We start from the raw sequence: 27,241 nt of genomic DNA, 5'->3' as shown, positions 1-27,241 counted from the left end.
GTATGAATTTTCTGTCCATCAAAATTAAAAGCTGTCGAAAACATAGTCACCCAAAATATCTTATTGAAAATTTTAATAACCATTAATCCATATGGACTAATTAATCGCCATAGGCAACTATTGGCAAATAAAAAATAGATCAGTTATATGAATTTCTTATAAGCGTTTTATTAAATGTTCAAATTTGCAAATAAGTGACCATATTCATAGCAACCACAACAAGCAGAAGGCTATCAACGTCGTAGACGCTGCCAGAGACGCTGACGTCGCTGCCATCGAATGGCCTCTGTAAGTCATCGGTCCACAGTCAGAAGCTGAAAAGAAGGCTTCAATCATCTTTAAGATTTCGGCGTCGATGTCAAATTGTTCCCGGCAAGAACCGGTAGTCGCCAATTTTGAGCACAGGTTTATTTCCCTATGGAGTTTCCTAAAGGGGAAAAAATGAATATGTTAAACAGATATATAAACCAAACTTTGATTGAAGTAATGGGTGAAATAATTGAAAAAGGAAAAAAAGTTACAGATTGAGAAAAAAAAGTTTTTTTTTTTTTAATAATCATCAAATTACTCCAAAATTTATTCCAATTTTTAAATTACTCAAAAAATTATTCCAATTTTTAAATTACTCCAAAAATTATTCCAATTTTTAAATTACTCCAAAATTAATTCCAATTTTTAAATTACTCCAAAAATTATTCCAATTTTTAAATTACTCCAAAATTTATTCCAATTTTTAAATTACTCCAAAAATTATTCCAATTTTTAAATTACTTCAAAAATTATTCCAATTTTTAAATTACTCCAAAATTTATTCCAATTTTTAAATTACTCCAAAAATTATTCCAATTTTTAAATTACTCCAAAAATTATTTCAATTTTTAAATTACTCCAAAAATTATTTCAATTTTTAAATTACTCCAAAATTTATTTCAATTTTTAAATTACTCCAAAAATTATTCCAATTTTTAAATTACTCCAAAATTTATTTCAATTTTTAAATTACTCCAAAATTTATTCCAATTTTTAAATTACTCCAAAATTTATTCCAATTTTTAAATTACTCCAAAAATTATTCCAATTTTTAAATTACTCCAAAAATTATTCCAGTTTTTGAACTACTCCAAAATTTATTCCAATTTTTAAATTACTCCAAAAATTATTCCAATTTTTAAATTACTCCAAAATTTATTCCAATTTTTAAATTACTCCAAGATCACTCAAGCACTTGTCCCATTGGCTTATCGAATTTCGAAAAGTGGTGGATATCTTGCTCATACAAGCTATTTTTCTAAGAATGAATATTTTTAATAATGTTTATGACTTTCCTGTCCTAGTGGCCAAAAGGAGAGGTCTCCACAAAACTATCTCGTATACTATCTAATAAAAAATTGATCCCGAATTACCCTCAAAACTTTTCAGAACAATGCAGAAAGTTTTCGCAAAACATTTTGGTGTAGGAGTGAGGCGGAGAATGCTTTTTATGGCATTGGTGTACACTAATTACGAAATATTAATCTTTGGCGGGAAAAAAAGCCTTTTTAATGAATCTATAATGTCATTCTTGGCGAATTTTGTTGTAATTAATATCTCGCATGGGATTAATGGCATCCTAAAATCGAATTTGCGTTCTACATGTATTTTGCCCAACCGATGAAAACCAAAGTGTTACGAACATCATTTAAAGCCACAAAATCACAAACCAAATTTTATTTATTTAAACCATTGCACATTTTTACTGATCGCATTTACATGCTTATGAAAGTACATACCGACAGACTTTCTACCCATTGTTGGTTTTGTTTCAAAATTTGCTAGATATCTACAATATACATGTTAAATATATGCACCAAATTTTATCCCTCCAGCTCTTTTCGATTTGTAGCTATCGTGTTTACTAGTATTCGAAAAGCTGAATATAGAGACTTTCTCTGAATATATATTGCTCAAAATTTAAAAGAAATGTACAAATTTGGTATGAATGTCATATACCAAATTTCATCTCTCTAATTCAAAGCGCTTTAAATTTATTATTTTCATGGACAAACATATTTTCAAAATGTGCTTTGCGAACTTGGGAAGATCTATAATTTGGAGATTCGGCCTGGTGATCGGTCAATGATACCGTCCAGCAGATGGACACAGATATCGGCGGTGATTGCATGTGAATAGGACTCCATTTCATAACAGGAGTTGTCTTTCTTATCTCCTCTTTCTCTACATACCGTTTGGTCACAATAACACAAAAAAATTGGTCAATTTATACCTCTCGTGTCGTTTTATTTAGCCTATACCAAAAATGGCTATTTTTTATTTCCTTTCTCTTTGCAATTAGTAAATTTTAAATGAACTAATTTAAAGATCAATCTTGATATCAATTTTCCTCAACATGCTGGAATCATGCATTTAAAATAAAATGTAATTTAATTTAAAGGCCAATGGTAATTAAGTGCTTAGGATATTAAACTATCAAGTATTATCCTGCATGATCTTATTTTGAGTAGTATTATTCTGCATGATTTCTATTCCTATTTGAAAGAACTTTCAACAACTTAAAAGCAATCTATTTTTGTTATCGGAATCTACTTAGAGCTCTCTCATTCTACATAATCTTATTTGGGTTTAAATTATTCAGCGGAAATTTATTTGGGACAATGTAATTCTGCACAATCTTATTTGAAGAATTATTACTATGACTTCAAGGAAACAAATTGCTCTCGGCAAGGTGAAAGGCAAAAATAGATTCTTTTACACCTTACTATATGGCAATATAAATTGTTGATGTTAGAAACAGCCAAAATGAAGGCTTGAAATCACTTTTCAACTTCTAATTTTTAACAATTACAGTTATCGAAAAACTTAAAATACGAAAGATGTTCGTCTTTATAAGGCTCTGATATGGCAAATCTTCTATCTTCGATATTAAGAAAGTTACAGCGAAATACAATACAATACATATAACTCTCTTTCGTGCCTCAACTATTTCTATCCCTTTTGAGTTAGATGGGCCATTTACGAACTCGACCGAGACTTTTATATTTCTACTAACATATTCCAAGCCAGTTAAAATCCAAACAAAATTACTTAATAATTAATAATTTAATACTTTTAATCATAATAATAATAAAATCAATTTATATAATTATATAATATATATATATATATATATATATGAACTTTTGAACGATGGGTTGTTCTAAACATCATGATCAGTTAAGAACTGAAGAAGTGTTGTCATGAGAACCATTGCAATAAGTTGTCTGTCTATAGGTATCTACCTAAAAGAATGTATACAAATGTCGTCAATATACAATGAATTATTCAAAATAAAATTGTCCTCACTATTATCCCACACTGCGCTACTGGCTATAAGTTAGTAATCTTTGATCATGATCGGTTAAGACAGCGATTCTCAACCTGTGGGGCGCGCTCCCCTAGGGGGGAGCGAGAATATCCAAGGGATAATATTATTTTAAAAAATTGATTAACTGACTGAAAGTAAAGCACACATACGCATAGAAAACAAAATACACTTCAACATATTTAATAACTTATTAAAGTTAAACAACTTATTAAATCAAAACTTACTTAATCAAAGCATACTAAATTAAAAACAAATTTAATAATTATTATTAACTTCCTTGGTGTCAGTTTTGCAGAGCAAAGTGTTTTGAAGGAAGGATTAATATTAGAAAAAGCCACTCTCAGTTCTGTTTCTATATTTTGTCTTCAAAGAAGCCACAGAAGAAAATCCAGTTTCACAAAAGTAGGGTGTTTAATGGTAATAGAATGCGAAATGCACTTGTTTTTAGTGCAGAAAAATCATCCTTACTCCTGCCCAAAATTCAAATAGTGATTTATTACTAAATTGTCTTTTAGTTTCGCCACTTGTCTTGAAGTCTATGAATTTTTCTTCCTCATCAATTGAGAGTCCTTCGGGAGTCTTATGAAATGGATCCCTAACCCACTCGTAACTTGCAACCAGTTTATCGTCAACATGAAAATACTTTTTAAAATTCTTTGCCATCATGGAAAAATGATTTTAAATGGATACAAAAACAAATTTTACATGTTCTTCTTCAGCCTTGTAAGTTTGAGTACAATCATCCACATTTGCAAACATTGTTACGTTTTTTGCTTTAAATTTCTGCTCCACAATTCCAATTTTCTCAACCGTAGTTAACATAATATTCAGACCAGGACTCATTTCTTTCGAAGCCAAAGCTTCTATTTGGATCATGCAATGTGTACACTGATGCGATTTTTGTTTTACAAGTTCTTGTATACCTCGGAATCTTCCGGACATTGAAAGAGCACTATCCGTGCATATTCCGACGCAATTTTTCCATTCTATGTTTGCCTCTTTCAGAAAATCATTTAAAATAGCAAATAATGCGAGCGCTGTTGTTTTGAGTTCTATTATTTTGCAGAAAAGTAGTTCTTCTACTACTAACATATTATCACAAATTCGAACATAGGAAATTAAATGAGCATCTTTATTACTATCTGTTGCTTCGTCAAGCTGTATTGAAAACAATTTGTCACACAACTTCGAGAAAAGCTGACACTGTACATCTTCAGCTATATCGCCAATTCGACGAGCAACAGTATCCTTTGAAAGAGGTATGTACTGCAATTGTTTTGAAAAATTATCTTCAAACATAGTTTCTACAATCTCAAATGCTGCTGGCAAAATAATTCACCAATGGTGTGAGGTTTTTTACATCTGGCCTTTTTATATGAACTTTGAAAGATGCAATTAAAGCTTTTTTATTCACAGACAAAGTTTCTTTAAAAAATGATTTTTGCTTTTCATATGATTTTAATTTTAATTCGAAGAATTCTCTGGGTTTGTTTACGTACTCACAATGAAGCGTTTCCAAATGTCGTTTAAGTTTATTAGGTTTCATGCTGTCTACGACCAACATTTTTCAGCAAATGATACACAGGGGCCTTTCTTCTTCATATTTTTCAGTAAACTCAAAATTTAAGTATTCTTGAGAATGTTTTCTCGATTTTATTTTCAGAACCACGCTCGTTTGTGTACTTGTTGCTGTTTGACTATCGTCTAATGCTTGCTTACTTCCGCTTAAAAATTTATCCATGAGTCTGCATAAATCTGTTGCCATGAATATTTAATATGGCGAATTGCAATTAACACGAAAACATATATAACATACACATTCACGATATATTCAATAAAAGAATCGACTCGAATGAGACTGGCTGGAATTGAAACTTGCGTTATCGAACATTTTCCTTCCTATGAGAAAACATTTAATCCGATCATGCTCGAGAAGGCATCGGTCGTGTGGATTCCTTTCCACAAACATTGCTTAATTTTTTCGTTTTTGTTTAGTCATGCTTCTGTTTTATTTCTTTTATTATTTTATTCGAAAAAGTGTATTCCCAGTTTCTAAATTTAGCTCACTCCGTCTAGGTTAACTTTCTTTAAGAATTTTTCTACTTTCATATTCTTTTAACGTTATCTCCCTGTTTGGCTTTCATTTCAAATATAATATTTAAATTTTCCCCTTTTTCATTCGCTTTATCTGTTTACCGTCCTTTTGTTCAAAATGCAAGATGTGGTTTCTCGCCAACGTTGGCTCGCTTTTATTCTTGTTTTGGCAGTTAGTTAAAAATAATTTAAAAAAAGGATCCACAATACTCAATATACATTATTGTTGTATACATTTTATTGTAAGGGGGGGGGGAGGCGCGTTGAAAATTATGATTGAAAACTGGGCCGTGAATACTGAAAGGTTGAGAAACGCTGGGTTAAGAACTGAAGAAATTTTCCCGAGGTCTTGTCATGAGAGCCATAGCAATAAGTTGTCTGTCTATTGGTATCTACCTAAAACAATGTATACAAATGTCGTCATTATACAATGAAAAATTCAAAATAAAATTGTCCTCATTATTATCCCACACTGTACTACTGGCTATAAGTTAGTAATCTTTGATCATGATCGGTTAAGAACTGAAGAAATTTTCCCGAGGTCTTATCATGAGAACCATTGCAGTAAGTTGTCTGTCTATAGGTATCTGCCTAAAAGAATGTATACAAATGTCGTCATTACACAATGAATAATTCAAAATAAAATTGTCCTCATTATTATCCCACACTGCGCTACTGGCTATAAGTAGTAATCTTTGATCATGATCGGTTAAGAACTGAAGAAATTTTCCCGAGGTCTTATCATGAGAACCATTGCAATAAGTTGTCTGTCTATAGGTATCTGCCTAAAAGAATGTATACAAATGTCGTCATTACACAATGAATAATTCAAAATAAAATTGTCCTCATTATTATCCCACACTGCGCTACTGGCTATAAGTTAGTAATCTTTGATCATGATCGGTTAAGAACTGAAGAAATTTTCCCGAGGTCTTATCATGAGAACCATTGCAATAAGTTGTCTGTCTATAGGTATCTGCCTAAAAGAATGTATACAAATGTCGTCATTACACAATGAATAATTCAAAATAAAATTGTCCTCATTATTATCCCACACTGCGCTACTGGCTATAAGTTAGTAATCTTTGATCATGATCGGTTAAGAACTGAAGAAATTTTCCCGAGGTCTTATCATGAGAACCATTGCAATAAGTTGTCTGTCTATAGGTATCTGCCTAAAAGAATGTATACAAATGTCGTCATTACACAATGAATAATTCAAAATAAAATTGTCCTCATTATTATCCCACACTGCGCTACTGGCTATAAGTTAGTAATCTTTGATCATGATCGGTTAAGAACTGAAGAAATTTTCCCGAGGTCTTATCATGAGAACCATTGCAATAAGTTGTCTGTCTATAGGTATCTGCCTAAAAGAATGTATACAAATGTCGTCATTACACAATGAATAATTCAAAATAAAATTGTCCTCATTATTATCCCACACTGCGCTACTGGCTATAAGTTAGTAATCTTTGATCATGATCGGTTAAGAACTGAAGAAATTTTCCCGAGGTCTTATCATGAGAACCATTGCAATAAGTTGTCTGTCTATAGGTATCTGCCTAAAAGAATGTATACAAATGTCGTCATTACACAATGAATAATTCAAAATAAAATTGTCCTCATTATTATCCCACACTGCGCTACTGGCTATAAGTTAGTAATCTTTGATCATGATCGGTTAAGAACTGAAGAAATTTTCCCGAGGTCTTATCATGAGAACCATTGCAATAAGTTGTCTGTCTATAGGTATCTGCCTAAAAGAATGTATACAAATGTCGTCATTACACAATGAATAATTCAAAATAAAATTGTCCTCATTATTATCCAACGCTGCGCTACTGGCTATATGTTAGTAATCTTTGATCATGATCGGTTAAGAACTGAAGAAATTTTCCCGAGGTCTTATCATGAGAACCATTGCAATTTGTCTGTCTATAGGTATCTGCCTAAAAGAATGTATACAAATGTCGTCATTACACAATGAATAATTCAAAATAAAATTGTCCTCATTATTATCCCACACTGCGCTACTGGCTATAAGTTAGTAATCTTTGATCATGATCGGTTAAGAACTGAAGAAATTTTCCCGAGGTCTTATCATGAGAACCATTGCAATAAGTTGTCTGTCTATAGGTATCTGCCTAAAAGAATGTATACAAATGTCGTCATTACACAATGAATAATTCAAAATAAAATTGTCCTCATTATTATCCCACACTGCGCTACTGGCTATAAGTTAGTAATCTTTGATCATGATCGGTTAAGAACTGAAGAAATTTTCCCGAGGTCTTATCATGAGAACCATTGCAATAAGTTGTCTGTCTATAGGTATCTGCCTAAAAGAATGTATACAAATGTCGTCATTACACAATGAATAATTCAAAATAAAATTGTCCTCATTATTATCCCACACTGCGCTACTGGCTATAAGTAGTAATCTTTGATCATGATCGGTTAAGAACTGAAGAAATTTTCCCGAGGTCTTATCATGAGAACCATTGCAATAAGTTGTCTGTCTATAGGTATCTGCCTAAAAGAATGTATACAAATGTCGTCATTACACAATGAATAATTCAAAATAAAATTGTCCTCATTATTATCCCACACTGCGCTACTGGCTATAAGTTAGTAATCTTTGATCATGATCGGTTAAGAACTGAAGAAATTTTCCCGAGGTCTTATCATGAGAACCATTGCAATAAGTTGTCTGTCTATAGGTATCTGCCTAAAAGAATGTATACAAATGTCGTCATTACACAATGAATAATTCAAAATAAAATTGTCCTCATTATTATCCCACACTATACGCTACTGACCATAAGTTAATAATCTTTCTCAGAAGGTCATTCAACAAGAATGGGGAAAAGGGTCTACTAACTCGCATTCAACCGCATTGATCTCTGTGTGAAGAAGATCTCGAACATGCTTAAGATCCATATGATCCTCGATGCAAAGCACGAAATCTTCCAGGCTCCAACAAGAAGTGGACTGCAAAAGCACTGAAATATAAAAGAGTCCACATGAGAGATCATAAAATGTATTCATATATATTTGCATTCTACAGGATAGAAGTGTCATGGATTTTTTTTTAGTGGTGCATTGGACCTTTCAGAAAAAATAGTTTATAATAAAACTGAAAATAACTTATCGGATGCATAGAAAATATAACCTCGATAAAACAAGGTAAATAAAAGCAGCATCTGCGTAAAAGATGTGTAAAACAAGAAGCATAAAAAAGTATTTCTTTGTAATTTTTTTACGAATAAAACTTCGCTTGTATATTTTACTTCACCCGCCGTGCTCTAAATTTCATTTTCTTCGTGCGAATCTGCTTTTACAAATCTTTCGCCCAACTGATTTCAATTTTATATGCTTACTTGACTTAAATATTGGTTTGAAAGCCAATGGCAATGCAGATTTCCTCAACCGGAAGCGTAGAAAGGATCTAGCTAAAACTCGGAAATTTTACCAAAGAGCATTTTTAATTTCGGTACAGAAGTTCTTGGAATAAAGTTTAAGAATAAAATGTTAAATATTTTGGTTAATTTTTAAAAATGTTTCAAACAAAGGATTTTAGCTGAGATTTTCTAAAATTAAGATGGTTTGAGGAAATTATTTTGTTTAACTATTGCTGTCTTTCGCTACCAACCGACTATCTGGATATATATATGTAGTGTAAAATTTCAGTTGTATTTTTTTATGCTTAATTTCATTTTCGTAATTTTCTCAATAATTTTTTTAAGAATCAGATAGTGGCAGATATTAAAGCGTTTTATTTTAATAACTTCATACTTACCCTGTTTATTGTATAAATGAACTTTCCTTGTGAAATAGAATCCTATGACGTCATATTATCATGAAGTTTAAATATCTGAGTAAACTATTTCAAATTGCACTTTGTCTTTAGCAGTAGTGAAATTTCGCTTTCTCCTTGCTCGCGTAAATTGTGCAGATAATGAGCATAATTTTTTTCTTAGTTTTCAACATGAGAAAAATTATGCGAAAAAATATTTGGTGAAATAATGAAAACGATATGAATTTCATCGCAATTTTAATTTGATTTTAAAGAACAATGAATATATTTATCAAAATTCAATAAAATTAAAATTACATTTAATTTTAACTAAAATTAGAATTAGATTAAAATCAAAATTAGATTCGCTTTCTGTAACTAATGAGAAGGCCAGAAATTCCAGAAAACGAATTCCATAAAAGAAATTCCAGAAAACATTTCTGCCTTTGAATGGTATGCAAATAAATTGTTCTGGCAGCCAATAAGATTCAAGAGTAGAATAACATAGATTACACCACACCATAATAAAATCTATGTTTGTAAACTACAAAAAAAAAATATTATTAAAAACTGCCAACATTCAGAAAAAATTTTCACGACAGAAATTAATATTAAAAATACTTATTTTAAATTTTAGAATAATGTAAAAGTCAATACTCTATTTAATATTTTACAATGATATTTTTAAATGTTGTCGTGAAAATAACCAAAGTCTTGATTAATTTTAATAAAAAAAAATAATTCCGTTGTGCAAAATATCACCCTTCAAAGTCTCATATGTGGTAGGTTTAAATAAAAACGGTTTCTTATATAATGGCTTCTTCTGCAAAGTACTAATACAGACACATTGACTAGCAGAAACTAAAATACTTTAGATAGTTATAGGCAGATTTATTTTCTTGCATAAATTATTCCATTATATATTGCTAAGTGTCAGTATTTATGATCAAGTGTTTTGACATGTCAAGAGCCTTACCATGACATTAGTTATAGCTGTCGTATATTCGAATTTCGAAAGGTCGAACCTTGCTTTTCGTTTACTATTTTTAATCAAATAGACTATTTATAATATATAGTATTTAATTTTTAACTATACGCCTTTAGTGATGAGTTGTTTGCAGAATATAGAATACGTAATATTCCATAAATTAAAATTCATAAAAACAAAAAATTTAAACTTATTTAAAAAATTTGTAAGCAACTTACTTTTAATTCCACAGCAAAATATTTTAAATCTTGAATTTTAAAAATCATGCAACCATGTTGTTTTGGAAATACTTTGCACAGACATGTTCATTAATGCTTAAATTTTTATTCAATTCCTCTAAAATGAGAAATTTGGTTTTGGAAGGGCAATGATTAAACTTCAACTATCCAAATCGAAGCACGTTTGTAAAAGAATATAAAGGAAGAAAGAAAAAGAATCATTCAGCTTTGAAAATTTTGGTACATTATAAAATATAATACATAATTTATGCAATATATCAGTCGATTATTCAACAAAACTTCAGTAAAGAAATCGACATGCCTTAATAAAAAGCAAAACGACAACATTTGAGTGTAATAGTATGAAAATGTTTAAAAATGTGTGAGTTTTTTTAAATTTTTCCATTGTTTACATCTGGAGTTAAACTTTAATCGCAATCGTCACAATATTCAAAAAGGAGTTCAAAGGTATATTTTAAACATAAAAGTAAAAGAACAGAAAGGCAAAATCCTATTTTAAACTCGTTTAATATAATAGATAATAGTGCCGCATTGAAAAGAAGCAGTCAACTCTCCATGGCCGAATGGTCCTAGCACTGGTCTCATAATCAAGAGATCGTAAGTTCGAATCCCGCTAGAGACAAGGCGATTCACGATCTGTATAAATGCTTAATTCCTTCATTTTACGTTTTCCTTCATTTCATTCTCCAGCAGATTCTGGACATTTCTTTAATTTACCAGACAAATGTTCTGGACTTTTCTTACTGTCTCCAAAAAAGTATTCTGGAACTTTCCCTGCTATTATAAAAGCAGAAGATCTGTCAGTTACTGTGTTCTCAGTTCTGAGTTGAGTTAATAAATTGATTCAGCTCTACTTCTTGTGTGTGTCAATGAGTTCCACACTAGAGTACCTACGTGACAAGAGAAAGCTACAAGAACAGAAAGACAAAGACATATTTTAAATGGAAACCTACAATAAGAACAGAACCCAAAGACAAGGGTACATTTTAAACACATACCTATATTCCATAGGGAGAAATAAGCCGAATCTTCATAACTTGATCGCAATAAAGGGGGGAAAGTGGATAAACAATGAAAACGATTTCGATTTCATTCACAATAATAATAATATTGATGCAAACTATTCTTAAAAATATCTGTAAATATTAATTATATCAAGAGTAGAAAACTTTGACAATCATTATTTTAATATTATTAAAAAGACAATTTTTTGAATTTCAAAATGATTAAAAAATCAATTTTCTGTAGAAGAACATTTTTGGAACTTATTACAATAAAAAATTCATTTTTGACTTAATCTTTAATTAATTAAGATTCAATACAATTTCAAATTTAAATCACTCTAAATTATACATTGCCACTCCCCAATGTATAATTCGCCAAGTTTGATAGTGCTAGGTGAAACGGTTTGACACGTTAATCGTAAATATACACCTACATTATTCCTTATTATTAGAATAGATTATGGAAAGAAAATTAATTAATTCATAAAAGGACTCCAATAAAAATAAAATGAGTATTTCAACGCTGTGTTTTATTCATATTATTTTAAAATTCTGCTTATTTTCAAGAAGATTTATCTTTATTGATTGTTGCTAGAGAAAATTAATTTCGCATATTCTGCTTATATTGCTTTACTAATTGGAATAAAACAGGAGTTGCGATTTTGTCTCTACATCCCTTAGTGTTGAACAGAATTTGAAATGATATTGTAAAAGCATATATTATATAATTTATTTAATAATAATACTTGACTCACTTTTGATAGAATCATGGTCCTTTCCACGACAAACATATCTGTAGGCACCACGTAAAGCTTTTAGCCATGAATCAAACCTGTATCTACCATCAGACCTCGAGCAATCCCCGTCTATGATGTCCTCTGTACAATTCAAAGAGTCTTCAATAGCCCTTGAGAGAGAGAAAGAATTACGAACAAAATGAATTTGAAATAATTTATTTTCTTTAGGCAAATTAAGTTTCTTTATAACACTACATACACACATCATTGAGAGAACTGGGAATATTTGTATATTAAAATAACTGATTTTTTTAATTTTTATCTAATAAAAAAGGAACTTTTTCCATGATTATAGAATTAGATAATTTGCATAGGTTTGAAAAGCCGTTTAAAAATATGTTTTTTGTCTTTCTCGTAACATGAGGTTTTTTTTTTTTTTTTCAAATTTCAGTAAGCTAAGAAAGCATTCAATTAATTATAATCAGATGAAATTTTATACAAGAATATTACCAAACATTATACATCCTTTAAATATACTTTTTTTCTGTGCAATATTATTAATAAATAGAAAATCACTAGAAAAGAAAGTGCAAAAGAATACTCGCAAAAAATAACAAAAAAAAAATAACAAAAACTGAATAAAAAGATTTTTATATTAAAGTTTAAAATTCTGGCTTCGAGATGCATTGAGTTACCATTATGATTCCTGTATGCCATATTTTCTAGCTATAAATATGATATATTTGCCAGGACACCTCAGATAAACACACATACACTTTCTTTTATAAGTACCTATATATATGTCGTGCTTATAAAGATAGAACTTAGTAAGAAATTTTTCATTTATTTCTGGATTAGCTAGGCTTTCGAAAATCTTGAAGTTCTTTCCATGAAAATACAATATTTTTATTCAATAAAAATTAATAAACAAAATTGTGATCTCAAACGAGTGGCGACATCTGTTGTTGAATTTGATATAAAATTGGTTTATTCCTTTAATTTCTAATAACAAATTGTAATTCAAAGTTTCTAAATAGATAATGGTTCAAATAAAATATTTCGACTTTTAATCACACATATAAAATTGTATTGCTAAAATCTGTTTTATCTTAATTTATTTCTTGTTTAGATTCCATCTCCAAAAGAATTTCAGCACTCCAAAAAAAAATAATCTCTTAATGCTCTATGCTTTAATGCTAATTTTGGGCTATATAAACATCGAAAGATAATGCACAAGAACAGAAATTAAATTTTCAAAGCAATATCAAGCCTTGAAGATCAAGAAAAAGTGCTTCTAATTCCCATTCTTATGGCACTTGACGCTTTCCGCTGACCAAGCATTGTGCCGGATGTCGACCGCCATCGCATCCGGGATAAAAGATTTGTTGTAAATGAAAAGGGAATTCTTTCAGAAAGTTTCATTATTGCAAGAAAGGCTGATAATTACAAACAACGTTCTTTGATTGTTTTTTTTCCTCCGATCGAAATTTTACTTCACTTGCATATTTTAAAACTAATCCTTACACAAAGAAGGACTTTCAAATTTGTTTCTAAATGACAGATTTGTTTCTAAATTTTATATTTTATATTATATAGATATTTTATAGATGCTAAATTCATGTTCCAAATATTATACATCTAGCTCTCTTCGTTTGTAGATATTGAGCTTAATCGTACTTGACATGATAATTACAAATTAAGATAAATACATCTGATAGATAGGTGTTTTATGTATGGATTTCGTTCAACATTTTAAAGGAACCTTAGAATTTGTTGCAAAGACTATAAACCACATTTCATTTGCTAGCTCAAAACGTTTTCGAGTTATAGTATTAACAGACAAATGAATTTACATAATTCCAAAAATGTGTTTCTTGGATTCTATTATTTCTGAAACGAGGGGCTGCATCAAAATCTGAGCTTCGAATTTTATAACAATTTTGCAATGACTTATCTCTGCCTACTTAGTATAAGAGAAACTAAAAAGAAAAATGTATAACTGATAGTTAGTTTACTGTACTTATTTTGCACATTTTATAAATAATAAAAGCGCATTTACGTAATTACATAATTTATTCTCTAAGGTGTGTTTTAAATAGCAAGCAATAAAAGGGTCTTTAGCCTTTAACTGGTAGCATCAAATCCTAAAAATTAAACTTCTAATAAATACGCCTGACCGAAAAAAATATCACTGCGAATATAAATGTAAACGAAGAAAGGAAAATTCGCAAACTGTTTACATTCAAATTTTAATAAAATACATGAAGACGCATAGAATATAAGATAGATACATCATTTATTAGTAGCACAATATGCGATATGGAAGAGAAGAGACCGATTTTTCTATTATATTGATTAGGCCTACGAATGAAATAAATAGGTTTAAACAAAATGCTTAATCGAGAGCAAATATAAGCTTAACCGTCACCAGATGGGTAATTAAGATTAAATAAGAAAATTGATATTAATAGATTAAATAAATAATAAAAAGATTAAATGAGAAAACTGATCTTCATATCTTCCAAAATAGCTATCTTAACCCTTTCTAGGGCCATGGGAAGTATACTTCCCACCAAATTTATCAATCTTTGTACGAAATTATGTAGGTTGGCATAAGTTCTGACAAATATTTTTAGAAAGACAGAAACTTAGAGGCTTCAGTTCTTTATCTCGCACAAAATGATGTGTCTTTATTTGTTACTTAATTATTAATTACCCAAATTAATTAATGAATCAAATTAAATTTATCTAATAAGCTAAACGAATCCCTTTGCTTATTCTCATTTCAAGTCAAAAAATATTTTAGCATAATATGACTAGAAAAAAAATGGCCCTTTAAAGGTTAACAAAAGTATTCTTTATATTATTTTAAGGCTCAAAAATTATCTTTTTAATAATATGAATTTTATTTTCGCACAATTTTCCACATAATTTTAATAATATTTTTATTTCAGTTTGACACAATATTTTTTTAAATATTATTTTGGAATTAAGATTCATCGATAGCGTGATTCAGTTATGAGTTTCTGCCAATTATTTATTCCATAATAGGATTTGAAGTTCCACTTTTATTGCGTAATATATGTAGAAGCGGTTGTGACAGTCTCCACGAGATGGCGCAGGCGACGTCAAAGTGAGAATGCTAACTCTTGTGAATATTGAATGAGACTAGAGAGCGGGTGCTGGATTGTTCGGGTTGAATGGTTGTAAATTGTGGTAACAGGATGAAGTGTCCACACTGTAATATGTACCAAAACTGTAAATATGTACAATAGAACCTATATTTAACCCTATTCACCATTTGGTAGTGAGTTCTTTCAGAGGATGAACACATTCGCTCCCACATATATATATATTTTAATATGTAGGAATCTCATTCAATTGAATTCAAATTTTTCAGTCGTATATAAATACTTTAACAGTCTAAAAAAGTTAATAATCTGAGGGAACAAGCTGGTCGTCAAAGGCGACTATTTTATTAAAAAAAATAGTCGAACTATATCAAGTTCAAATCTTTTAAAATCTATATAGTCTCTCTGTTAATTCAGGTAATAATTATCACTGGAACGAATTTACTACTCACAAACAAAGTTCGTGCACTGCTTCCTTTGATACATTTTTCGTAACCATTTCTTTGAGGTTCAGCATGTACTGGAGATCGTAAGATACAGCTACGAAACAGGAATCTGCGAATCCCGCTTGGCAGTCATTGCAAAAGCCTAAAAAAAGAGTAAAAGGGTCCATTTTTCAATTATATTAGATAATATTTCGTAAGTTTATATTTTTAGACATCGTGAGTTTATACATTTTATTACTTTTATCCGGTACCGTGGTAACTTATGAGGAAAAATATTATCATATACTTGCATATATTTTTTTCAACTAGAAAAACAATAGTTTCTACAGCCAAAAAAAAAAAATTCTTCCCAAAACATTCTCACATACTTTATAATAAATGTGTTATCCTCCAACCCCCCTAAAAAACATTGTTGACCTTGGGTAAGGCAGAGAACGCTTTGCATGATACTGAAGTTAAATAGTTACATAATATTAATATTTGGCATCAATTTAACGTTTTTACTGAATCTATCGAAATGAACTCTGACGAGTGTTTGGGCAATCAATCCCTGGCATTAGGTTAATAGTAACTGAAAATCGAATTTCTGTTTTCAACGCGTTTTTGCAAAAGGATTGAAACCAAGATTTGATACGAAATTACGATTGCAGTCACAAAATTGTATACCAAATTTGATATATTTAGATCATTCAATCGACAAATATTTTATAAAAACCGTAGATCAAATTTCGAACACATTGATAGAAGAGTTATGGAATTATAGAGTTTACAGAAGATAGACAGACAGACATGATGCGAAAAATAAGTTTTTCCAGCTCAAAGAGATCTAAAGCGTGGAGATGCGTCAAAATTATGGGTTCAAATATTTTGACAATCACAATAACTTCGCTTACTAGAAAGTAAAAATGCAAATAGACTATATATATAAATGTAAGCACATAATTTTTCTGAAAGAAGAAGGCAAGCTTCGAAGACAGTGAAGCAGACTTTTCATTTTTAAATTCATTTTAATCCATCCCGGGAAGGCATAATATATTTACAAGAAGGCGCGGACAAGGCACGTCCGCTCTTTGTGCGGCACAAAAGCAGAAGAGGGGAAGAAACGAGAAATAAATTATCCCTCGTCTTATATAACATGAGATATTGATAGGGAAAATATTTTATTACAGTGCTAATATATTATTAAGATTCTTATAGGGATTTCTGACGCATGCCAATCACAAGTAAGGGAAATACATCAGGGATCTTTTAAAAAGAATGTGTTTACTGGACATTTTTCTATTCCGTCAAGCGGAGCGTATGAAACTGCAAATGTAAGCATTTTTACAAAACTTCTCTTGAATTAATTAAGTAAAGAAAGTGGAAATGGATCAGGAAATAAGAGAATGAAATTACTATAAAGCTTTCGAAATTAATGTGGATTAAATTAAGAGTTTAAAATATCATTATACATACATATATATATATATATATATATATATATATATATATATATATATATATATATATATATATATATATATATATATATATATATATATATATATATATATATATATATATATATATATATATATATATATATATATATATATATATATATATATATATATATATATATATATATATATATATTGAACAAATGTATCATCGTTTTTTTTATTTTATCCAGTATGAGTATCCTTATATTTGTTATTCAAAATTCAAAGTTAGCATTTTCTACAAAAATGCAATGACAATGAATAAAGAAATGAGTAATAAAGCCTTTTTTATAATGATATTGAGAAAACTGTATTATCAGTTTATAGATAAGACAATGATATGTTATCTATTTTTGCTGAAACTCATGACAAAAAAAAAATTACAAAGTGCAAACAGGATGCTGGTTTGGGATATAGTCAGAATATCTATGAAATTTTATCGACAGCAAATGAAGAAACGAATGAAAAAAAATATGTTGTCTATGATTTAGGAAAAACACATCAGTTTGCACTTTCAGCCAAGCAAAACCTCAACCCAGCTTCTAAACGAAGAAAGGTTTAATTAGGTCGGTGTTGTCTTGGATTGGAGGTCAGTATTGTCACAAAATTAGTTTTGTATCGAAATATGATCTGAAATATTTTCAAACAAAATGGTCAATTGAGATTCTACCAAATGAATCTTTGAGGAAAGTAGAGACTTGTTTTTTTATAATTTTTTTGAATGATCTAATTCTATACTTAACTTTTCAATAATACTAAATTAATAGCAGAAACTTATAAATTCCTTTAAACAAATTATTTATCCAACATTTGCCTTTCGTATATCAAGTTAATTTTATCTGATCTTTTAATGTACAAATGTTTTATTAATCATAAAAGGTTGTGATATTTACAGTTTTAAACAAATGCTTATTGATTCTTTGATTGCTTAAAAAAAGTTTATAAATTCTAAAATAATTTTGCAATCAATTGTGTTCGTTTACATACAAATTTTCTTTTTATTTCAAAATCAAATTAAACAGAATGCCCTAAAAATAATGATTATATTTTGAGGAAATCGGTATCTTTAAGTCTTATAATAATAAGTTTATTAAAATGATTCTAAAAATGAAAGAAATTTTAATTTTATATGTAGATTCAAGAACTGTAACTGGGAATGAAAGATAATAAGAAACAGTGATTACACCATGCATCACTGAAGGTACATTGAGCTGGGAACCATGTGTTTCAAGGCACACTACAGGAGGTAAGAAACACATTTTTCCGATATCGTTTTCTAACGTTTGTTTCATTTAGTTGTAGCATTGTTCAAAAACTTGTATACGCTAACAGTAAAACTTGTACAAAATAATACTTTCCTACGGGTTATTATTTATTATCTACAATGGCACCTGTTGTTTGCGAAGTAATTCCAAACGTATTGTTACGAATCTGTAATGCTGCTTCCCAGCATAGTTGGTTCCACCATCGGAAAGAATGTTTTACAGTCATCTATACTGGACGGAGTCCGTGTGTCGCGTCGGAGGTCCCGAAGCGAAGGAGGTACCCGACAAATTTGGCAACCATTTGGTGACTTGGCGACGAATTTGGCGACTTTGGCGCCAAAATAGATTATACTTGAAACATCGAGAAATTTCCCGATCCGTCCAGTAGGAACCGAGATACGTCTTGAACGTTCCTGATTGGTTGGGAGGCTTCTAGCCCCTCCTCCTGGGACCTATAAAAGGAGCTGCAGCTGCCGGGGAGTGACGGTGAATTGAGTCGTGAACCGGTGGTGAATTAAAGAGTAGTCGAAAGCGACTGTGAAGAAGTGGTCTTTCATGGATAAGCGGAGCTGCGACGGAGTCAAGCTAGTGCTGAACTCAGATGTGCTACTGTCTGCAGTAGAGAGTCTTGTTATATGCTTCTGTGTATGCTATTGTTGCTGCACGTCTCGGCTGAAGATAATCGTCTTCTGTGCTGTATATAGTTGTCGTCTTGGTGCTGTCCTGTGTGTCTTCGTGTAAATAAACGTCGTTGTTTTATTTTCTACTGCCGCCTGGTGATGGAGCGTTCTTCACACCATATAACTTTCACTATCCAAACGAACCACGGGAAATTTCGTAACAGTATATACTTCTTGGAATTATAACCTATAATGGTTACGAGTACGATTAAAGTTTCATTTTTGGACTTTCTCTTGAGAAACAAAATAGTATTCTCAATTACCCTTGTTAATTTCCATCGTGGTGCAATAGGCATTAACAGTAATAAAAAAACTTATTTTTCATGCATTTGGAATAACTCACTATATAATAGGAAGTGATATTAAACTTAGAAAAACTGTTGAGTGCCTTCCTGTTAATAATATTCGTTATTTTATGTCAGATTATCAAAAATATTTTTTAAATTTTTACTTTGAACGAATTAATAACTTGATCTGCTTATTCATTAGTTTTCATGATTTAAATTTGCTCCTTAATAATAATTTGATGCTGTTTGATGTCAAGTATGGAAATAAACAAGAAAACATGCATCAAGTAAAAAAGAAAAATGTGATTTTGAAGAAGAAATATGAAAATAATGATTTTGATTTTTTTCAATAAGGTGTAGAGGCTGTGGAGATAAAGAAAACAATTTTTTAGAATCATCAAATTTTGATTTTAAAAAAATCTGGATATTTCATTGAAATTACAAATGAGGTCACAATTACATTGAAAGTATCAAAATGAGGACACGTTATTCGTAAATCTGGTGCACCATGGAGTTGATAGGAACTACTGAAATGGATGCATTTGGAGAGCACCGATTTGACTTAACCAGAATTTCATTTGATGGTTAATGATAGTTAGCGATTCCCGAGAATCAAATAAAAACTATGCAACTAGAATTATTGGTAAAGTAGATTTTTTCAATCAGTGTAAATGTCAGAGAAAAATGAGAATAGAACGAGAAGCTTGAAATGAGAGCTGCACTTTTTACTTCTAAATTACACTTCACAGTCTTTGTTCTTTTTAAAGTGCATTTCTTAGTATTCTGGTACCTCACTGTTTTTGTTTTTATAACGATTAATTTTTCGACTTTTCCCAACATAACTGATTATAGAATGATTAGAAATTAATCTATATTGAAGGTATTAAATAGTTATATTAAAATTAATTTGCGATATTCTATGAAATAGAATATAGTTTTATTGAAAATTAATATTTTGACATTATTTGAAACGAAAGGTTAAGTCAGCCATCCGACTCTCCGACCCGCCATGAAGGCACACGGATTTAAACCATAAAAACTGAATGACCGGACCGCCGCAACAGAAACATTGGTGGGAACTGTGGTTGAGTTCTTAGGGCCATCACCGGCCACGATACAATCTTTCCATAAGGAAATACGTCCCGTCATCGATGGGAGGAGTTAGATCCCCCACCTATTAGTGAACCCTCCAGGGTGGCGAGATCCAACCACCATGCCGGAAGCATCTCATCCTCGTACCGAGATGCCCCCTCGGGGGGGGGAGAAATGAAAGGTTAAATAAATCTGATTGAAGCCGTAGTTTATTATCATTTCAAATATACAGGGTGGTTATAATTAAACCCCCTATAAACAGCATCCTACAAAGCAAACGGGTGGACGGATTGCAACGAAATTTGGTATATAGGCTATGCACGAGATGTGCTCACGGAATTAAAAAAAATTAGTTCCAAAATGTCCACCAGAGGGCGCCTTTTCAGGAAAAACATTCATTTTAACACACTAAACAACCAAAACAGATTACAGAAACAATATTAACATTTATTAAATTTATTAATTAGTTTCTGATCACCTTGTCATCGAGCCCTATTATGTAAAAGTAAGGAAAAAAATAACAATTTGAGAAAAACAGTTCAGTTTGCAGAAACAAGAACAGATTGGGACGAAATTGCACAAGAGGAGCAATTGTTAATAATGTCCAAGGTGATGTAAGGAAAGGTGCTCCATGTGACCACCGTCATTCAACTGCAAAATTTCAAATCGATGGACAGTGTGTTCAAGAGCAGATCATAACTGATCAGTTGTGATGCTTCGCACATGAAGCGTTAGGGAATTCTTTAAGTTATTCAATGTCGCAACAAGATACCGTCGTCATTACAGCCGCAAACATCGACATAAAACATGACAACGATTGCAAACGTTTCTTATTTTAACGTGTCTTACATAACTCTTCCTCTTCTTCGCAAGCATGCAAATCTCAACATTTTTTTCCTTGAATTGACAGCTTTTCCCAGTTTTACATTTTATTACACATAATTCTTGTTCTGGATTACTATTATTGTTTCTGTATTCCGCTTTGGTCGTTTATTGTGTTAAAAATAATATTTTTCCGGAAAAGACTCCCTCTGGTGGAAATTTTGGAACTAATTTTTTTTTTTTCCGTCGGTGCATCTCGTACCTATATACCGAATTTCGCATCAATCCGTTTATCCGTTTGAGTTGTAGGATGGTGTTCATAGGAGAGGTTTAATTATAACCACACTGTATTTTCAAATCAATTCATGACTGTTCAATCAAACAGCTGTTCCCAATAGCATACTATCTGGGAGTAATAGGAAATATATCTGGGTAATTATGAACAGTGCTGTAACTAAAATTGATTAACTAATATATTAATTTGAAAAACGGTATAGCTTAATTAACCTATAAAAGTGATTATGTAATATCCTATTTTCAATCTCTCATTCAATCTTTTTAAATAGAACAAATTCACAAGAAATAAATTTCGTTCCCAATGACTTTAACTGGTTTTGATAGATGTTTCCAGAATCAAAAATTTTCTCGAAATACAAAAAATGCAAAAAGGACATAGCTAATTTAGTAAAATTCGATTTGGTTGTCTGATCAAGAGATAGCATCTGAAATGATTCAGAATATGCTAAAGATAGATTTGAAATCCACAGAAATGAGGAAGTAACGTATGTTGAAAGGCTTCCGAAAAAAATTTCGAAATAAGATTTAAAAATATCTTTTTTTCTCTCTCTTTCTTGTATTTTATAAATCTATTTCTTATCGAAATTGAATTGAGGAAAAATAATTATTTTTTTTATCTACCAAAATAGCTAGTTCGTTTTGAAAAAATAAATAAGTTTATTAGTTATTTTTACTAATTTAACCTGAAAAAATAAATAAGTTTATTATTTACTTTTACTAGTTTATTCTGAAAAAATGGAATAAAGAATAAATAAATGGAAATAAAGAATAATAAATGGAAAAAATAAATGAGATTTGTAAATAAAAAGCATATTTTAGTTCATTTTTAATATATCTTGAAATTCGTAAACATAAAGAGAATTGATTTGGTTTTTAAAAAATTTCACTTTCAGAAAAATAATTCTTGTTTTTGGAACACTCTTAAAAGTAAATTTATCAACTTATAAAAATTCATTGACTTTGCTCTCATAATATAGGACGGCAAATATGGCTTCTTAGTGATGCCAATATTGTCAAAGAAAAAGTCTCACAGAGAGTAATTCAGATAGATGGTTGGATGCCATCTTCGAATCGAAGAAATGATTAGGTAAGCACCATATGAGAAGCATATCCAATGGGTAGATATGAGTGCTTCCCCTGGATGTATCGTTTAGATACATAATATACGTAATATGATAGGGATATGCACCATGTAGTAACCAAATTCGTAAAGCAAAAGCATTTTCAAAAAAAAAGTACATCGCTACAAATCACCATAACATTCATTCATTTTATTTAGAAATGAAATCGAACTGGGTAGATTCATTTCTATTTTCTAGAATATATCACATTAATTTAAATACGCATTTAAAAGAATATATGATCAAGTGGCAATTTATTTTTAAAAAACATTATTGATATGAAAAACGAAATCAATGAGAAGGGTTTGTTAGTATTTTCTTTGAGGTCTGACCCACTTAGTATATTCTCTCGTTTTTATATAGGACTACACTAACATAATCAGAAATTTTTTTAAAAAAAAGTATATAAAGATAAATATTAAAAATAAACATATAAGTACAGAAAAAGAGGTCATAAAGAGGTAAATTTTGTAATATAGCAATGAGTCAGAAACTCAAAAATTATCACTAGAGAGGTTTCTTCAGAAACAAATTTTTAAGCTACGGTGGCCTGGTGGTAAGGTCTCGGAGTGAGCCGTATTGCTTGAGGTTCAAGACCCGATTCCACCGTCGTGTAAGGGTGTCTGTTGCAGGTTAAATCCGTCAGGGCGAACTGTTCTTCTTCTGTCTTCTATCTGTGAGGTGTGTGAATGTGAGCCCTGTAAAAAGGGGTTGTGCAAGCGAATGTGACGCATGAAGTAGCTAAGTCGTACTCTTGGCCCTAGTTGGCGCAACTAAAAAAACAAGTGACGCTCAGTCGGCTTAAATCGCTGACAGATAACTGTCAGCGGGCTTGTAAAGTACCATAAGTCACAACACAACAACAATTATATTCGAACAGACAGGCAGACAGACCTCCTCAGAGAGGAATTTGCACAAAATTAGAATAAAATTTACAAATTTGTTACAAAGACCATTTACCAAATTTAATCCGTCTAGCTCAAATCGGTTTGAGTTATCTTTTTCACAGACATACAGACAAATGGACCTTTTTCAAAAGTGTCTTTTTCTAATTCAGAGAGGTCTAAAGCGCAGAGATTCGCCAAAATTCTCGAGTTATAATACGATTGCAATACTTGCTCTGTAGTGCGTGTAAGAGAAAGTAAAAGAAGAAAGAAGATATCAACAACATAAGCATTTGAGGGTATAGCGTACAAAACTATTCTAAATACAAATGATTCAAAATACCTCAAATCACTGTTGTTTTATATTAATTAATTAATTTTTGCAACACTTACACAATGAAAGCACTAATTTAATTAAATAAATGAAATATAAATTGTCATATTGGCTTTGAATTTAGCTATACATGAGTTTCTCTTTAGCAATATTATTTTAAACGAAAAGCAAAGGAAGGATATTTTTTAAAATCAATGAGGAAATACTTTCATCGGCTTGTTGTGGAAAATGTAGATTATTATAATCCGTGCAGTGGAAGCAACAGGATGTATGTTTTCGGGAACATTTCTTTTGATAATCACACTCTAAACAAACACAAACACAAAGACAAAGACAAGACATCCACGCGCGCAGCTTAACAGAACAGCGTCATCTCATTCTAATTACAATCGCAATGCACTATGGGATTGCCTAATCAGGTATCGCCATCTAGTATCCGAAAGAGAAGATAAGAGTAATGCAACTGCTACAGACTTTATTGTATGTCGTCTTTACAATGTTTATATTTAATGTCCAATAAAAAAAGTTAATTTTTCTTCATTTTATTCTCCAGTATTTGATATTTGATATAGATATTTAGTTTTTGATTCAACATGACTTATGAAATTTCATTTATGTCGTTTATTGGATTTATACAAAGAGAAAATATTGTAATAGTTAAAAAATCCAACTCGAGATTTTAATTTGATTTTGATCTTCAAATTTCAGGCTTCCCTGCGACTGACTGAAAAACATATTTTTTGGATTATATTTTCCTGCCTAAATGTGCACACGATAATTCAAAAACTGTTTGATCTAGATAGATGAAATTTGATTTATGGTTTTTACACGAAATTTGTATATTTTTATCAAACTTCAATGAAATAAATTCAGAAGAAGTCAGTCTAAGCGGCTTTTCGCTTGTAAGTTAACACGATAACCATGGCAATGAACAGAGCTATTAGTATGAATTTTAGTCCAGAGGTGTGATTAGATTAAGATGTAGATCTCTAACAAAGTTTGAACACAATCAATAGTCTGTGTGTTTTCTGTAGGCGGTTCAAGGTCACATTTTCTACCTCGTTACTATTTGCCTGCCTGGCAAAACTGAAGCAGTTAACTGTATCACTCATTTTTTTATACAGCTGTTAAGGTTTTCCGTAGGTAAGGTATTCCAGAAATGTACCGGTGTGGAAAAAAAAACAAGCTTTGTCGAAACCACGGCAAAGGAGAAGGAGAAAGAGTGAAGAGTAGGAAAACGAATGTTCTTGAAAAACCTACAGAAATTACACAGACTATATCAATGTGTTGAACGTCTGTCTGTCTCTACTTTCGCTTGTACGTAAACAATATAATTATTTAAATAACTGAAATCTGAAACGTGAGTTAGCAGTGAATTCTTATGAATTCAGTCACAAGAATTTTTGTGAATTCAGTCACAAGAATTACTGCAATTGTAATTTTTGTGACTACAATGTAATTACTATATGTCGAAGTTTGGTGTCGTTCGGTTGGAAAAAAGGTGTATACATTCGATTTTCTGCTAATAGGCTTTTGAGCAATTCGTGTGTACCATTGGGCAACCAACTTGTTCTTCCAAATTATTTACTTTTTATACTGTTAAATGATTAATATGGAGCCCTTTTTTTTTACAAAAATTTCAGCTTGATGTGTATATGACAGAAATTATGAATTTAATTTAATCAGTTTATTACCGTTACTATTATCAGTTATTATTAAATCATTGTATGAGCAAATTAAAAATGTATATACCACAAAATAAAAGCGGAAATGAATATCCAATTTCGAAATCAATGCCAAAGAAAGCGATTCTTTTATCTTCATTTTAACATTAGCAAATGTTTTATGGATGAATTTATATTTCATTATAGAAGTCAAAACTTTATTAGATTGAGCCTTAATTTTGAATTAAATTTAAAATTATTAAAAGTAAAGGAACAAATTGTACAGAAATTAAACTGTTCGATAAAAATGGTGACTTTTAGAGTTTTAAGATAATGCAAACATCATTTATACGAAATAATACTTTTGCAAGAAGATATCATCAATTTTCATGGATAAGCCATTACGATTCCTTATCTGGCGACAGTTAAGCCTATTTTCGTGCTAGATTAAGCTTTCTGTTCGAAACTTATTTCTTAATTTCTTTTACATCTTTCTTCCTTTTACTAAATGTTCGAACCTTCTCCAAAGTTTTTTGAATAAAAATCTGAAGTTCTAATTTTCTGAAAGAATGAATTAAATACAATTGTAAAAATATTCAGTGAAGTTATTTAAATCTTTTGTATAACGATTTGTTTATATTTGTCTGTTGCCATTCGACAATAAGTAATAAAAGCGATTTCTGTGACACAAACGTTAACTTTTTATATAGAGAGAGCTTCTTCGCTCATAGCAAGCAGCGAGTAATACAAAAATACATTTAATAGTGAGTATGCGAGTTTGTTAGAAACTTCTAACACGTGTGGATTTAAAGGCTTACAAGCTATCGCCGAAAAAGCATATTTAATTTGAAATTTAATACAAATATACAATTATAGGGGTGTAACTATATTCCATATGATGACGATGAAATATGTTTTTAATTCATCGTCTTCCTATACAAACGATATGAAGGAAAGTGATTTCTTCTTGAAGGATTTCTTCAAAAAATTGTTATAGATTTACAAATTCAGTGTAAAAACCCCATGAAAATTTCACTCAGCTCATTTTGTGTTTGAAATTTTATATTCGCAGACATATAGATATAGATAATTCCAAAAACGCAAAATCAGGAAGTTTTCAAAAACGGAAATCCATGGATACGGGGAAAACATCTGGAGTTCTAATTGTTGACAATACTATCCTTTTGTTTATAACGTACAAAAAGACGAAAATGCAACGAGAACATTAAAATATTTGTTAAAGATTGATGTTTTTGAATAAAATCCTAAATAAGGAAGATGGGTCAAGATTTTTAAGATTACAAACAACATGATATCCGCTTTCAAAAATACCTTAAGGTAAGTAACAAACATATATCACTTCTTAATGAATACAAATTTGTTGTTGTTTTTGTCGTCTTACCGGTTTGTAGAAGAGGCAACAGAAGTAGGAGGATTCCGAGCGGGAACATGGCAGCTCCAGGATGTGACCGTCAAATGCGGAGCCAATAAGCCCATGGCTGCAGGAAGAACTTT

General features: G+C 30.6%; 1 protein-coding gene across 1 annotated transcript; it reads right to left on the bottom strand.

Moving 5' to 3' along the window:
• Nucleotides 1–143: 143 nt before the first annotated feature.
• Nucleotides 144–27,241, bottom strand: LOC129969659 (uncharacterized). The gene is made up of 5 exons (XM_056084313.1): nt 27,129–27,241; nt 15,806–15,941; nt 12,241–12,392; nt 8,340–8,460; nt 144–427 (listed from the first exon to the last, which is right to left on the bottom strand). Exons 1-5 carry the CDS (start codon nt 27,175–27,177, stop codon nt 205–207), a joined length of 681 nt encoding a protein of 226 aa, XP_055940288.1. The 5' UTR covers nt 27,178–27,241; the 3' UTR covers nt 144–204.

The sequence above is a fragment of the Argiope bruennichi genome, chromosome 5, assembly GCF_947563725.1.
Source record: "Argiope bruennichi chromosome 5, qqArgBrue1.1, whole genome shotgun sequence".
In the NCBI taxonomy this organism is placed as follows: domain Eukaryota; kingdom Metazoa; phylum Arthropoda; class Arachnida; order Araneae; family Araneidae; genus Argiope; species Argiope bruennichi.
Note: the sequence above shows the minus strand (reverse complement) of the source record. Positions and strands in the feature narration are given on the sequence as shown.

Coding starts and splice junctions, on each gene's coding strand:
- LOC129969659 (XM_056084313.1), bottom strand. CDS start 27,177: ATGTTCCCGCTCGGAATCCTCCTACTTCTGTTGCCTCTTCTACAAACC. Junction 12,393..15,805: donor GCAGTGCACGAACTTTGTTT/GTGAGTAGTAAA, acceptor CTCTCTCTCAAG/GGCTATTGAAGACTCTTTGA. Junction 8,461..12,240: donor GGACCATGATTCTATCAAAA/GTGAGTCAAGTA, acceptor TTTATATTTCAG/TGCTTTTGCAGTCCACTTCT.